The sequence below is a fragment of the Miscanthus floridulus genome, chromosome 4 (genome assembly GCF_019320115.1).
Source record: "Miscanthus floridulus cultivar M001 chromosome 4, ASM1932011v1, whole genome shotgun sequence".
Taxonomy (NCBI): Eukaryota; Viridiplantae; Streptophyta; class Magnoliopsida; order Poales; family Poaceae; genus Miscanthus; species Miscanthus floridulus.
The window spans coordinates 95682474-95696371 of NC_089583.1; the positions used below are offsets into that span (position 1 = coordinate 95682474).

Here is a 13898-nt window from a genome sequence, read left to right on the forward strand (position 1 = left end):
GTCACATAAAAGTGATGTCTTTCGTATATGGTGTCAAATAAAAAAAAGTCAATACATGAATGCTATAACTTTAAACGAGATCTAGAACTTTATAGTTTTAAGTTTTATTTGATGTCGTTAAGATGCTAAAAATAGACAAAATTTTAGCATTTATTATTTCTTGCGTATAAAGTTGAGTCATAGATCTTAGATCTATAACATCCATATAAAAATATCTTTATTTAACATCATACAAGAAAATATATTACTTTTCTGTGACGACAAATGCTTATAGGCATTATTATGTTGCTGGAATTTATATTATTTTTTTGAGCATTTTAACGATTCAATGAAAAACTCAAAACTAGAAAGGTAAATCATCTTCATATGACATCATATGGAAAATATATAATTTTTCTAAAGTTGAGGCTTGATATGCTATTCCAGTTGGAGCAACAAAACACTAATGTCACGCCAAGGGAAGTGGTGTAACAAAATTTTTCATGTGAAAATCATCGTCTAACATGACAGATCTTTCCGCGCCAACACATATAGTTTTACAGCACCATTTTGTCGTGCTAGACACATGTGCTCGACAAAAAAGATTAAACATAAAAATAAAAAAAATAAGTGAGGCTATTTTAAAGTTAAATTTAAAAAAGATTAATAAAAATTAAGAAACACACACGGGGAGGGGGCAGGGGCGGGGTAGGCAAGGGACAGCGACCCGTGCGCGAGTCCGGGGCCACGGCTTTTTGTATGGCCGACCACTCGCCTTATCGGCCCACGGATAGGGAACCAGGGGCCCCGGATCGTCCGACGTTCCGCCGCTGCCGCGACTGGGCGGAGATACCAGGGCCGGCCCAGCTTGGAGACGTGGAGAGCGACTGGGCGGAGATACCAGGACCTTGGAAAGTTGTAATTCCTCGTTTGTCTCTCTACCACTACCAGCTGGGGTTGCTGAGACATTTTCCCGTAATACCGTTACCGTGGGTCCCAGGGAGCCGGAACACATGCGGTTCTCGACGACGGTGATACCCGGACGCGGGCAGCGCTTGTGTGTCACTCACCTCGCACCTGTCTCTATTTTCGTTTTCTTTTACTCTTTTTTAGTTTCTTAACTTGTGAATTTCTAGTTCTAGTGCTTCCTTTGTACTTCGGCCATTATGTTGTTTGGTCGGCCGTACGAGTGCCCACTGGGTCTTAAGGTCTGTCGATGGTTCTGTACACTCCGGATGCCCTTAGGTGTAAGTAGTATTTGATCTACATGGAACTGAGATCATTAATGCATATTAGCCTGTGTTGGCCCTATTGGGAACTTTCAGCCTGGCTTTTCAGCGAACTGAACAGGACCTGTTGGGAACACAGAAATTTCATAGAAACCACATAGAAATTTCATGGGAATTAGTTCAATTTTAGAGAAAAAACACGGGAACAGGAATTTTTGCCCTTGACTGAGATGGCATTAGCAGAGGAAAAGATCATTATGGCCTCAGTACACCGGGAGAGTTTTTCCCCATGCATATAGAAATGCGCCCAAAAAAAGGTACTCAACTTGTTAGATGGACTGAAGGGCGGGCCTGGTGCAAACGGTAGAGTCTTACCATCTGTGACTAGAAGGTCCCGGGTTCGAGTTACGGTCTCCTCACATTGCACAAGTGAGAGTAAGACGTGCCATTGACACCCTTTCCCAGACCCCGCATAAAGTGGGAGCTCTCTGCACTGGGTACGTCCTTTTTTTAGCTTGTTAGATAGACCGGTGGGAGAGTCCAACGGCAACAACTTCCAAACAGTTAGAGGCTGTGAGATGGCAATTGCTTCCAGTTAAAACAGTTCATGACTTCCTTCTCCACAAGCACGTCTTATAAGGGCGTACCCAGTGCAGAGAGCTCGCGCTCTATGCGGAGTCTAGGGAAGAGTGTCAGTGGCAAGCCTTACCCTCGCCTGTGCAATGCAAGGAGACCGCGACTCGAACCCGGGACCTTCCAGTCACAGGCGGTAAGACTCTACCGCTTACACCAGACCCGCCCTTCCTCCACAAGCACGTCTTATAATTAACACATATGTAGCCAAGCAAACAGGAGCCTGGTAGAGCTACTGGCATCAAACTTTTGCTTCAAAAAATATTTAATGTTGCATTTGCTACAAAAAGGTATCCAGTAACATCGGCCCCATTCGGCTTACCCCATATTCGGCTTGTTTTTTTAGCCGGAGCAGGATCCACGATCAGCATAAGCAATCAAGTATTACATTGCAAGAAACATCTTCAACATGTAATGAGCATGGTATGGCATGACATCCTGAATCCTGTGGGAGAAAGGAAGTCTTCCCTGGTTGACTAGCTCCGGAGTCAGGATGGTTGTCTAGCAAGAGCACTGAAACTTCCTACGCAAGCCCATCCTTCTAGTGCGCACTCTCCAATTGCTTGTTATCTTTTTTGCCCCTCTTCCGCTTCCGAACCCTCTTTCTCTTCGCCTCGCCATCAGCCGTAACTACCTGCAGAACAGATGTTGTCATCAGTGCTTGTGAGTCCTGATACAACTACAAACGAGAGGCACAGCAAAGTTTTAACACTGTTGGATCTAATAATAAATTACAAATGTTTAGTTATATTACATTTAGTTCAATCTCTGAACATACATCAGAGATCTGACAGAACAAAACCTGATGTCACAAAATGACGAGAGGTACATATGATTCACATTACCAAAGAATACCTGGTTTTGAATAGCTGTGGGGAGCTTTGGTTTCTTCTTCTTACAGGAGAGTGGGTTAGGACCCTGCATAATGATACTTGTAAACATTTAATACAAGAAATAGAGTAGTGAACTCAGTTGCTGTTGATGCCTACTAGATAACAAACACTGGATATAGTCAATCACATGACAAGAGATACCAAAAAGGCAATGACTCTAAATATAACCTTTGCTTTGTTCCTTTTAAACTTGCTTTTGTCAGTGACACCAAGAGCATTTTTTACAAGAGAACTGATAGGCCTCTCATGTTGTTCTTTGTCACTTCCATTTTCACTGGCAGCTATCTTTCCTTCTGATGCAGCCTTCAGTAACTTCTTGTATTCAGATATATCCATATTGAGACGCTTCTCCTCATCCAATTGAGCAAACTTGCGTTGCTGCACAGAGGGTTGTTCTATGAATAAGGAGTTCTTCAGACCATATATCACAGGAACCCCAGGAATCTACATGGAAGCAGACAAGTACATGAGCAAATTACTGCGACCCAGACAAGGTCGTAGATATGATCCACATGATTTTCTTAAAAAGAAGTAGAGTTTACACACGACAGATGAGGGTTGTCGATACCTCTCGTAACTTTTCTCGAAGACCAGGATCCTGGGTGGCAACGAAGAAATGTTCAGGATTTTTATCACCTATCAGTGACATGACACAGTTCACGGCACTGACCACCTTGTCATGCTCACACCTGGTAACACCGTGAAATCCAGGAAAACACTAAGTCAATGCCTCATAATTAGGCTCATATGATAGAAATCAAACTCATATAGGTCCCATCTGCAAAATTCAAACTGGGATTGAAAGACCACATTCGAGAATGGCACAAAACTAAATGCACCAGCTACTACATTGTAATGTTGAGCCAGTGATGTACGTCATGACACCTAAAACCAGTTTACAGGTCCTGGGCCAAACAATGGCTACAAAAATGCATTCTGAAGTGATCCAAATTCCAACTGCAGCATAGGTTCCACTTCCAGACAACCAAATTCGATTGAACCAAATTGGCTACTCAGACTCCAAGATAGCATGCAAGAACTATAATTTGGTTCTCTGAAGTATGAACTTGGTAACTATGTTCATGTGAGTACATTTCTGAATTGAACGATGTTCTAGGTTTTTCTTTGGCTTTGACAAAATCAAATTAATACCACCGAGCCTCACAACAATAGAAGTGCCGGAGCACAAATCAAGCGGTGAATTTTAAGCCAGGCAGCAACAGGATTAAGTCAAGGTGGAGCACAATTGGAGGTTTGGGGCTGACAAAAAGGAAAGAATGGTACTGGCTGCAACTGCAACGGTGACAGAACTGTGAAAAGAAGGAAACCTACTTGGTTGTGGTGAGCAGCTGCGCGTTGTCGAAGGATTCGGCATGTGACTTGCCGAGTCGCCTGAGCTCTGCGTTGATGCACTTGGAGGTGAAGAGGGCTGGCGTCCTGGAGGCCGAGAGGAGGTCTCGGAGAGCCTCGTCGGCTGGGAGGAGGCGCTGGGTGAGGAGGTGGTGGACGAAGGTACCGTCGATGAGGACCTTGTACGGCTCGCGGAAGCCGAAGCAGGTGGCGTAGAACTTGATCGCTTTGCGGTTCTTCGATCGCTTCTTCACCCGCATCCTGATTACTGGGTGGGCGGCGGCAGCGACGGGAGGCCGGAGCCGCGGAGGAGACGGCGGGCGCGTTAAGAACTGGCGAGTGGAGGCGGTGGTGAACGGGCAGGAAAGTAAGCCGAGCTAGGGCTTTGGTTCATCACGCGGCTCCTCTACTTGCTGGGCTGAACTGGGCCCCGTGGAATCAGCACGATAAAGCCCACTTTTATGTCTCTGACCAACAATCACATTTCTCTGAGGAAATAGGCCAAAAGGTTTGGTGGGCTTTTCAGATTGGCCCGAATTAAGACCATTTTACTTCCTCAAAAAAATATACACCATTTTATATATATCTATATACATCTATGCTTAATATTAAAGAGCAAAGTGATTCTTTCGGCAAATTTTTATTTCTCAAAGTGCCATCACGTAACTCTTGATCCATAATTAATCCGGACTCATGACGTACTAATACAAGTTAGAAATATGTGGCCAACGGTTGTATGGAGTCCTATTCCAATTTCCAAACCTGGCCAACCTAACTAAACATGAAATAGATTCATTCTATCCGAAAATGGGAAGGGATGGATTTAATCTATCTCACGAAGTCTCATAAACCTAACACATGCTTAGTTCATGGACCCATATGAAAATAAGCCAAGGTGTATTTCACTTGATATATCTGTCGCATAAACTGAATTCTCTATCCCAAATCTAGCCTTAGTAGCCATGTCCTCGAAAGGAAACGGGAACATGGAGCCCTACTAATAATAATGTTTTTTACTGTAGGCATGTGAATGTTCCCAGAATGAGGAGCGAGGGTATGTTTCATGTTTCTGTCTGCTAAGAGCATCTCCAATACTTTCCAAAACTCATTCTCAATTTTGATTCTTTTGGGTAGAATAACCCCAACTCCTAATACTTCCATACTCGAGAAAAACTTTCCAGTAGCGTGAAAAAGTGGAAGGACGTGGGGAAGAATTAGACCTGAGCATTTTTGGAGCCGAGCCGGTCCGAAAAAAATCTCGGCTATTTCGAGTCGAAAAAATCATGTCCACGTCCCATGGGTGAGTCAGGCCAGGCTTGGGCTAGACACAGGTCTGGACGGGTCACTCGTGTTTTTTTAGTTGGAAAAAAAGATAAAAGAAATACTCTGGGCCGGGTTCGAGCCGAGAAAAAAAATTCTGGACAGCTGGACCTTGTTCACTAAGGCTCGCGGGTGAACCAAAACCCACAAGTCTCGAGTCGCGCTCAAATTGCTCAGGTCTAGGAAGAGTAAGGACATGGTTCATGATGCAAAATATATAAAGAGAGAAAGAAAATACAAAAAATGGTTATGGTGATTAGGAAATAGCCGAAATTCTTGATGCAAAATTGCCTTCTTTCTAGGAGTAAGATTTTAGAAACGGTTAGAAAAATCCAACAAATTTGATCTCAACTTTGTTTAGCCACTTATTAAAAAACTCATTGATTTACCATTTTTTTTGAAACAATTGGAGCTGGCTGTTTTTAGTTTGGCACGAATCACAAAGTTGGCACTAGCAGCAGAATGTGCAAGATTCTACCGGAGCTTAACCTTTTCCCAACGAGAATTCTGAAATCAATATTTAGGCATATGAATGACACGTGGGTCCAAACACATATTCCCCACAGGTCGGTGACAAGATCTTTCTAGCCGAGTAGGTGAACACCCAGAATTTTTTATTTATTTTTAACACTTTTTGTAAACTAATTTTAAATCTAACACTGTTTAAAATGTTCTCTCCAAAACTAACACTTTTTGCCGCGTCTATTTCCCTGGCGCGGCGAAACGCCTATGCCGCGCTATGCATGGTGGCGCGACGAGAGGGATTGCGTGGCGACGACCAGGATGCTGACCGGTGACGTGGCAGGGTCTGCCGCGGTACCGATCTGGGCGCGGCATTGACGCGCCATGGAGAATGGCGCGGCGAGGCAAAGCTAGGCATGGCTGGAGCATAGGCCTGCCCGCGCGGCCTCGGCATGGCATCTAGGCCTGCTCATTGTAGCAATGACGCTGACAGAGCATGCGATGTCTTCTAGCTGCGTGTCCGATGGACGATGGGGAGAATTAATTAAAGAAGCCTTTAGCCATCAATGGATAATGGATTTTCCTTCCTTCCCCAAGAATCATCAACCATGCAACTTTTACAGTCCAATCCAGTCCACCACGGACTCCCTCCCTGCGTCTCCGAGAGGAGAGGATGGCCCAGCAGGTGACGTGGCAGAGTTCCCGCAATCAGGCCACGTCGATTTTGTTTCAAAGTTGGTCCACGTGTCTGCTTTTCTATCGATCGACCTCTACTGGAGTACGTACTGTATGTGTTACGTGTTGGGCCAGCTGAAAAGGACACTGTGGGAGGCTTTCCATCCACTCCGACGTCCATCGGACTACCGAGCTGGCGACAGCCTCGGTCCCCGCGAAAGGCTAGACGCGAGGGTCTCATCGACCAGCTAGTACGGAGTACATCTACAACGACTCCCGGTAGATGCTACTAGATCTGACTACAGGTAAAGGATCTGATTCAGTTGTTTTCGTCCCTCCTGTTAATTGAATTTTTTTCCATATACTTACAATGTCTTCTAGCTATATTTATATTGTCTTATTACTAGATTTACAATGATTTCTTCAGTGTAATTTATTGAACACGGTAGTGTAATTTGGAGATAATACAAATATATGCCAAATTTTTCAGAAATACTTTCATTTTTTATGAATTCCAGATACCAGATAAATATATTTTAAATTATTCACAAATTTTTCATAAATTTCAAAACATTTTTTCCCAAATTATGGTGGGACCCACCTCCCCAACCTTATCCCTTCCCTTCCGTCGCCTGCTCACTTTTCTTCCCTTCCCTTCCGTCGAATGCGCACGCAAACTGAGTCCAGAGAAGAAGCACAAACGGTGATCCGGCCTAGGGGTGGCCCTCCTCGTTGGCCTCCTCGTAGTCGGCCGTCGGCTGCTGCCATGGCCGGGGCTGCAAGCTCTGAGGCTGGCCGCACCTGCTACCCCGCCGGCCCTCGTTGACTGCGCGTGCCTCACCTATTCGTCGGCCGCGCCCCCTGCTAGTTGTCCGCATAAGATCAGATGGCCCAAAAATCAGTTGATCGGAGAGGCCAAATCAACCGGTTGAGGTTTAGCAATTCTGCCGCTAAAATGTTTTAGAAAAATAGTCCATCAACTCGTGCTCTCGCACGGGTTAAAATTTTAGAAGATATAAGTATTATGTACTGCAATGATGTATCATAGAAAACGTCTAATACTTATATCTTCTAAAATTCTAACCCGCGCGAGAGCACGAGTTGATAGACTAGTTTTCTATGAATTGAAACATTTTAGCTGTAGTCAGATCTAGTAGCATCTACCGGGAGTCGTTGTAGATGTACTCCATACTAGCTGGTCGACGAGACCCTCGCGTCTAGCCTTTTGTGGGGACCGAGGCTGCCACCCGCTCGGCAGTCCGATGGACGTCGGAGGGGACAGAAAGCCTCCCGCAGTGTCATTTTCAGCTGGCCCAGCACGTGACGCATACAGTATGTACTCCAGTAGAAATCGATCAATAGAAAAGCAGACACGTGGACCAACTTTGAAACAAAACCGACGTGGCCTGATCGCGGGAACTCTGTCACGTCACCTACCAGGCCATCCTCTCCTTTGGGAGACGCAGGGAGGGAGGGAGTCCGTGGTGGACTGGACTGGACCGTAAAGGTTGTATGGTTGATGATTCTTGGGGAAGGAAGGAGAATCTATTATCCAATGATGGCCGAAGGCTTCTTTAATTAATTCTCTCCATCGTCCATCGGACACGCAGCCGGAAGGCATCGCATGCTCTGTCAGCGTCACCGTTACAATGAGCAGGCCTAGATGCCATGCCGAGGCCGCGGGGGCAGGCCTATGCTTCGGCCATGCCTAGCTTTGCCTCGCCGCGCCATTCTCCATAGCGCGTCAGTGCCGCGCCTAGATTGATGGTGCGGCAGACCCTGCCACATCGCCGATCAGCGCCCCCGTCGTCGCCACGTCATCCCTCTCGCCGCGTCACCCTGCATGGCGCGGCACAGACTTTTCGCCGCGCTAGAAAAAAAGACATGGCCAAAAGTGTTAGTTTTGGAAAAAAAAATTTAAACAACGTTAGATTTAAAATTAGTTTACAAAAAGTGTTAAAAAAATCAACACCCACCCGTTCCGTGGTGACGTCGTACGGCGTACAGCCAGCCACACACGGTCTGTACCACAGATGAACACCCTTCTCTGACTGACGAGTGGCGCTAGGAGATCTCGGGCCCAAAGTGTCAGAGACTAACACCTAACCGAGCCGCACTCGAGTCGGTTCCGAGGACCTGCGTGATTAGCTTAACCAGAGCTCCGGTTTAAACCGAAACCACACTGCTAATCGGCCATCAGATACACAAAACGCAAGATCGACCACCGCGTCGCCTCCCGGGCCGGGGGCTTAACTCGAGTCGCTAATCCTTTTCCTCGTATCGCCCTGTCTCCAAGCTCGCTCGCCGCCATGGAAGGTTCTAAGGGGAGCGGAGGTGGCGGGGACGGGGCCGGGCCCGAAAAGCCAAGCGCCGATTCGAACCCTAGCCTGAATCCGCCCCCACCTACCGCGGCGGCTGTCGAAGCCACGGACGACGGTGGCGCCGCGGCCGCGGCCGCGGCTGCGGCCGAGGCGGCCAGGCGTCCCTTCACGGCCCTCAGCCAGGAGGAGGCTGACCTCGCCCTCGCTCGCGTCCTGCAGGAGCAGGTAAGCGACGACGAGATCTCGCGGCCTCGGGGCCGCTCCTAGGGTTCCTTGCCCCGGCGATTAACCCGTGCTTCGGATCGGTGCAGGAGCGGGCGTACATGTTGCTCCGGATGAATGGGGCCGGTGGCGAGGGCAGCGACTACGGGAGCTCTGATGCAGGGAGCTACGAGTACGACGAAGAGGGAGAGGAGGACTACGAAGAGGAACTGGAGCACCACCTCCGCGTCCACGGGCACCCCTCGGTCGATGGAGTGGGAGAGGGAGAGGGCGAGGGCGAGGGCGAGGGCGCCGAGGGGAGCGACCACGACGAAGAGTTCGAGGAGGACGAAGAAGGGGAGCCGGAGGTAGATCCCGCAGAGTTTGAGGACGATGAGGCTTATGCGCGTGCGCTGCAGGATGCTGAGGAGCGTGAAGTCGCCGCGCGGCTTATGGCTCTAGCTGGTCTCAGCGATTGTGAGCACATACGATTCATTGCCCCCTACCCCAGCTTAGTTAACAAAATTTAGTTGGTTGCTGGTTTGTAATTTTGGCTTTCCCGTGCAGGGCGAACAGTGGATGTGGAGCATGAGGAGGATCATGTGAATGACCCACAGGTTGTGGTTCATCTCATCTAGCTATGAATTCCTTTGTTGCTAGGGAAGATCACTTGAGTTTGCAATTAATGGTCTCATAAGAAACAAAATGCCATAGTCTGCTCTTTGTTAATTTCTGTGCATGCAAACTAGTGGAGTTGTTCTTTGATCAATGCAACATGCATGATGTTTCATAACAGTCAGCATGAGTTGTGCCATAGCTTATTGATTTAGCTAAAATAATTTTGACTTGTTGGTTATTGATACCATAGTACTTTCCTTTCATAGATTGTTGACGTTATTTCCTACCTGGAACACATCTACTCTTTTTCTTTCTAAATTGATGCATTTTGATTGTACAGACTATACTCTTTTTCTTTCTAAATTGATGCATTTTGATTGTACAGATTCTAGGGGTCTGCCTTGTCTTTTTTAGTGAAGGGAATATCAGTTACTCCTTTATATGTTATTAGTTAATTGTGTTTCTCACTTATTAAAATGAAATGATGTTGCATTTATGTGTTATTAGTTAATTGTATTTCTCACTTATTAAAATGAAATGATGTTGCAGTGTGAGTGGCGGCTTAAATGTTGATTGTAAATAAAACCACACTAGACTAATGCTATTAAGTTAGATTGCATTTGTTTTTTCTTGTTTGGCTTCAGCTGTAAATGATATTTTTTCTCACAGTTAGATTTGAGTTCAGGATCTAAATAAGGAGTCATATCTACTTTCGCTGTTTTAGTTATGATTCGGTTTTTTCTTTAGTAAGCTTGAATTATCTGCCCTTCTAGCAATAAAATCCAGAAGCAACATATATCATCTATAGTTTTATGATTACTAGTCAGGTACTACTATTGTCCTCAGTCCTCTAGGGATGGTTGGCATATTTCCCAATTATTCCTACTGTTTTTACATGGGGGAAATTTATGTCTTTGTTCACATATTGGTCTTATTTTCTTTCGTACTTGTTTGTAATCAGTCAACTATAATGAATGATAAACACAACTTACACTTCTGTATGCTTTTATGAAAACCCAGGAGGCATGGCAAGAGGTTGATCCAGACGAGTACTCTTATGAGGCAAGTTACATTGCTTGTTGTCTTATCCTTAGTTCTCCAAGCCCCTCATTTGAAGCTTCACACATCAATATGTCATGTTAATAGTTCTCATGTTGATACCAGGAGCTAGTCGCATTGGGTGAAGTAGTTGGCACAGAAAACAGAGGTCTCTCTGCTGATACACTTGATTCTTTACCTTCAGTAACATACAAGATGCAAGATGTTCAGGATGGCAACACAGAGCAGTATGTGCAAATAATTGAAGTTTTATAGTTTCTTAATGATCTATGTTTTGTATATGAAGTCCTGATGTATCATTATTGTTGATAGATGCGTAATTTGCCGTGTGGAATTGGAGGAGGGTGAATCTTTGATTGCACTTCCCTGCAAGCACTTATACCATCCTGAATGCATAAACCAGTGGCTGCAAATAAATAAGGTATGCTGGACCTTCTTAGGCTCCACATAGTTGAATGGCTAGAAAGTTCATTTCATTAACTCGTTGGTCCTTAAATACTATTGTGATTCTGTGAAGTATCTCAGACTATCACACGCGCATGTATCTTTTTCATCACAACTAGTCTGTATAGTATACTATGTTTGGTAACTTCTAGTCAAAATAAAAAGCTTAAGATTTTTCTGTGGGCTGCTGGCAGGCTAATGGTTTGTCAACTGATGTTCTTGTTCTTCTTATTCTAGTTGTGCAGCTGTGTTTTATTCATCATTTTTTCCTTAAAAAATTGGTTGCATATAAAACATGGAATGTCAATAGTTTTGAGGGTTGCAGTAACAGGGCAGCAATCTATCCATTTGAAGTAAGAATATTCTGTTATTTGCTTGACATAGTCCTTAGATTTGTAATCGCGGTCAAGATGTCTGGTGCCGTTACATTGTATCAGACCGAAGTTGTGAGCCTTCTAGTCGTAATGGAGCCTACGATGTTCTGTCATGGTCTAGTGATGTTTTGGTTAGCTGAAGTTCCGTCACGTTGGCATGCGGATTCATGTAATTTTGTTGTTGTGGTATTGAAATTTGGGTATGCCATGTGGTGGAGGAAAAAGAAGATTTGAAAGCTTAGCAAATCAACAAACCTTGGAAGCTGGTATGCTCACCAATGGACACTTGGGGATATATTATATAGGTTTATATATAAAATACCTCTATACTTTTGTATGTTCAGCCACATTAATCTTGGGTAGATTTGCATGTTAGTTAAATATATCCTTACTCTTTTTGAAATAAGAGTAGTTCAGCAACCTTTGTTCTTAAATCAGTCCAGTCTGTTAAAACTTTAATGTCTTTCTATTAGTGTTTTAGTAGTAGTAGCATCATTATTGCCTGCGACTAGTTTCTCTTTATTTAATCGGTATTGAGTTGTGATACTCTTTAAGTTGATCAAGAAAACTTAGTGCCTTCAAAAGATTATAAAGTTTTATTTATCTATTGAGGCTGGCAAAACCGCTGTAATTGCTGCACAGCTGTAGTCAGGTCAAGTCTGATGATGATGATGGTCTAGCATAGGCTATAGCTGTATTCACTGTTCATATTGTCAGTCCGTTTCAGCATTCCTACAATGGCAGATTCTGCTATGTGGATCCTTATCTTGCAAATAGGTTGTAGCCGTATACATATTCTTAGTATATATCTCAGCGTTCCTGCAGGCTGATCATGCCATGTCAACCCCTACTTTGAAAAGTAACTTCTATTATGCACACCACCTGGCTTGAGTTAATTTGAACATGTTTTCCAATCAACATGATGTGGATACTTCTGAACAACAGTTTTCGTTGCTCCAAAATGTGACAAAATACCCCCCTGATTCTTGCAGGTATGCCCAATGTGCAGTGCAGAAGTATCAACCTCGGGCAACAAGGAGCCATGACTGCTCTCAGATGGCCATCTTGGGCAATTGATGGGAATAACTAGCGGCATCACTGCAGCATCTGTATTGTCGAAACAAAAGCAGAACGTTTTACATACATGCAAGGAGATCAGGAAATAATCCTCTTGTCAGTCTAAAATGATTTATTGGCCTTGCCGCGTATGGTCTCAGTTCCCTTCGGACGCCTTATGGCTGTTGTATGATCCATAAGATATGCCAATTATATTATATTGTTAGTCATTCTTTTTACTGATCGCATGATCATCGTATATATTTGCTTGTTAACTGGTGATAAACATTTTTTCTTAATTCTACATGTTTTATTGTTAGAATAAGAAGAGAGGAAGGATGGGTGTGTACTTAGATGCATTGAATTGAATCAACTCTGGAGGGTATATATTGTACAATAGGGACCCAAACCCTAGACTATAGTAGTTTACATACAAGGACAATAAAGCCCTTAACACCCCCCCCCCCCTCCCCCCCTCCTCTCTCAAATGCAAGCTGAATGCAATTGTGATGCATCAGGAAGACAGTAAGCACTACACTTAGACATAATACAACACTAAGGGTGTGTTTGGTTGAGCTGTGGCTGTGGGAAAAAGCTGCTGTGGGCTGTGAGATGTGGGAAAGCTGCTGTGGGCTGTGAGCTGTAGAAAAACTGAAAGCTGTTTGGTTAAACAAGTATAAAATATACCTTCTATCTTTATCTCTCTTGAAACAACTATAGAAAAGCTTTTTATTTCATCAATTTCGAAAAGCAGAAAGCCAAAAGCAGAGTCAAACCAGCTTTCAAAAATATACTATGGAAAAACAGCCTCCAAAAGCAGCCCCTTTGGTTAGGCTTTTGGCTTTTGGGGGCAAAAAGCCAAAGCCAAAAGCCCAACTAAATGGACCCTAAGATAGAAACATCTAAAATATGAGTGAGTCACCATGCTATGATGAGGTGTGAAGAGAAGCACATAGGTAGAGTTGTGAGGAGTACAATGATGATGGATGTGCTTTTAGTCAAGAGTAGGGTTTATGTACTTTCCAATGCGTGGCAAAGCAGTGCACTGGTGGTAGCAGAAGAAGCTGGGGAACTAGTCCAGAGAAGACTAAATCAACGCCGTCCACCGAAATTCAGTCCAGAGAAGACTAAACCAACACCGTGCACCGGAATCCAACCATGAGGCATTAGACGAATCACTGAATAGAGACTTTCAACGGTCGAGAATAGCTAGTCCACGTGGTAGGGCACCGGATTTCTCCAATGTGATCATCGAAGCTATTAGGTGCTCACTGCAGCAGGAAG

General features: G+C 44.5%; 2 protein-coding genes across 2 annotated transcripts; one reads left to right on the forward strand and one right to left on the reverse strand.

Moving 5' to 3' along the window:
* Positions 1-2134: 2134 nt before the first annotated feature.
* LOC136552189 (uncharacterized) lies at positions 2135-4661 on the reverse strand. The gene is made up of 5 exons (XM_066543728.1): positions 4067-4661; positions 3303-3423; positions 2903-3178; positions 2697-2759; positions 2135-2475 (listed from the first exon to the last, which is right to left on the reverse strand). The coding sequence occupies exons 1-5, from the start codon at positions 4342-4344 to the stop codon at positions 2383-2385; spliced, it is 831 nt and encodes a 276-aa protein (XP_066399825.1). The 5' UTR covers positions 4345-4661; the 3' UTR covers positions 2135-2382.
* A 4083-nt stretch (positions 4662-8744) lies between these two features.
* Positions 8745-12890, forward strand: LOC136552191 (E3 ubiquitin ligase BIG BROTHER-related-like). Its single transcript, XM_066543729.1, has 7 exons — positions 8745-9087; positions 9174-9540; positions 9631-9680; positions 10702-10743; positions 10846-10967; positions 11053-11161; positions 12551-12890. Exons 1-7 carry the CDS (start codon positions 8851-8853, stop codon positions 12602-12604), a joined length of 981 nt encoding a protein of 326 aa, XP_066399826.1. The 5' UTR covers positions 8745-8850; the 3' UTR covers positions 12605-12890.
* Positions 12891-13898: the final 1008 nt, after the last annotated feature.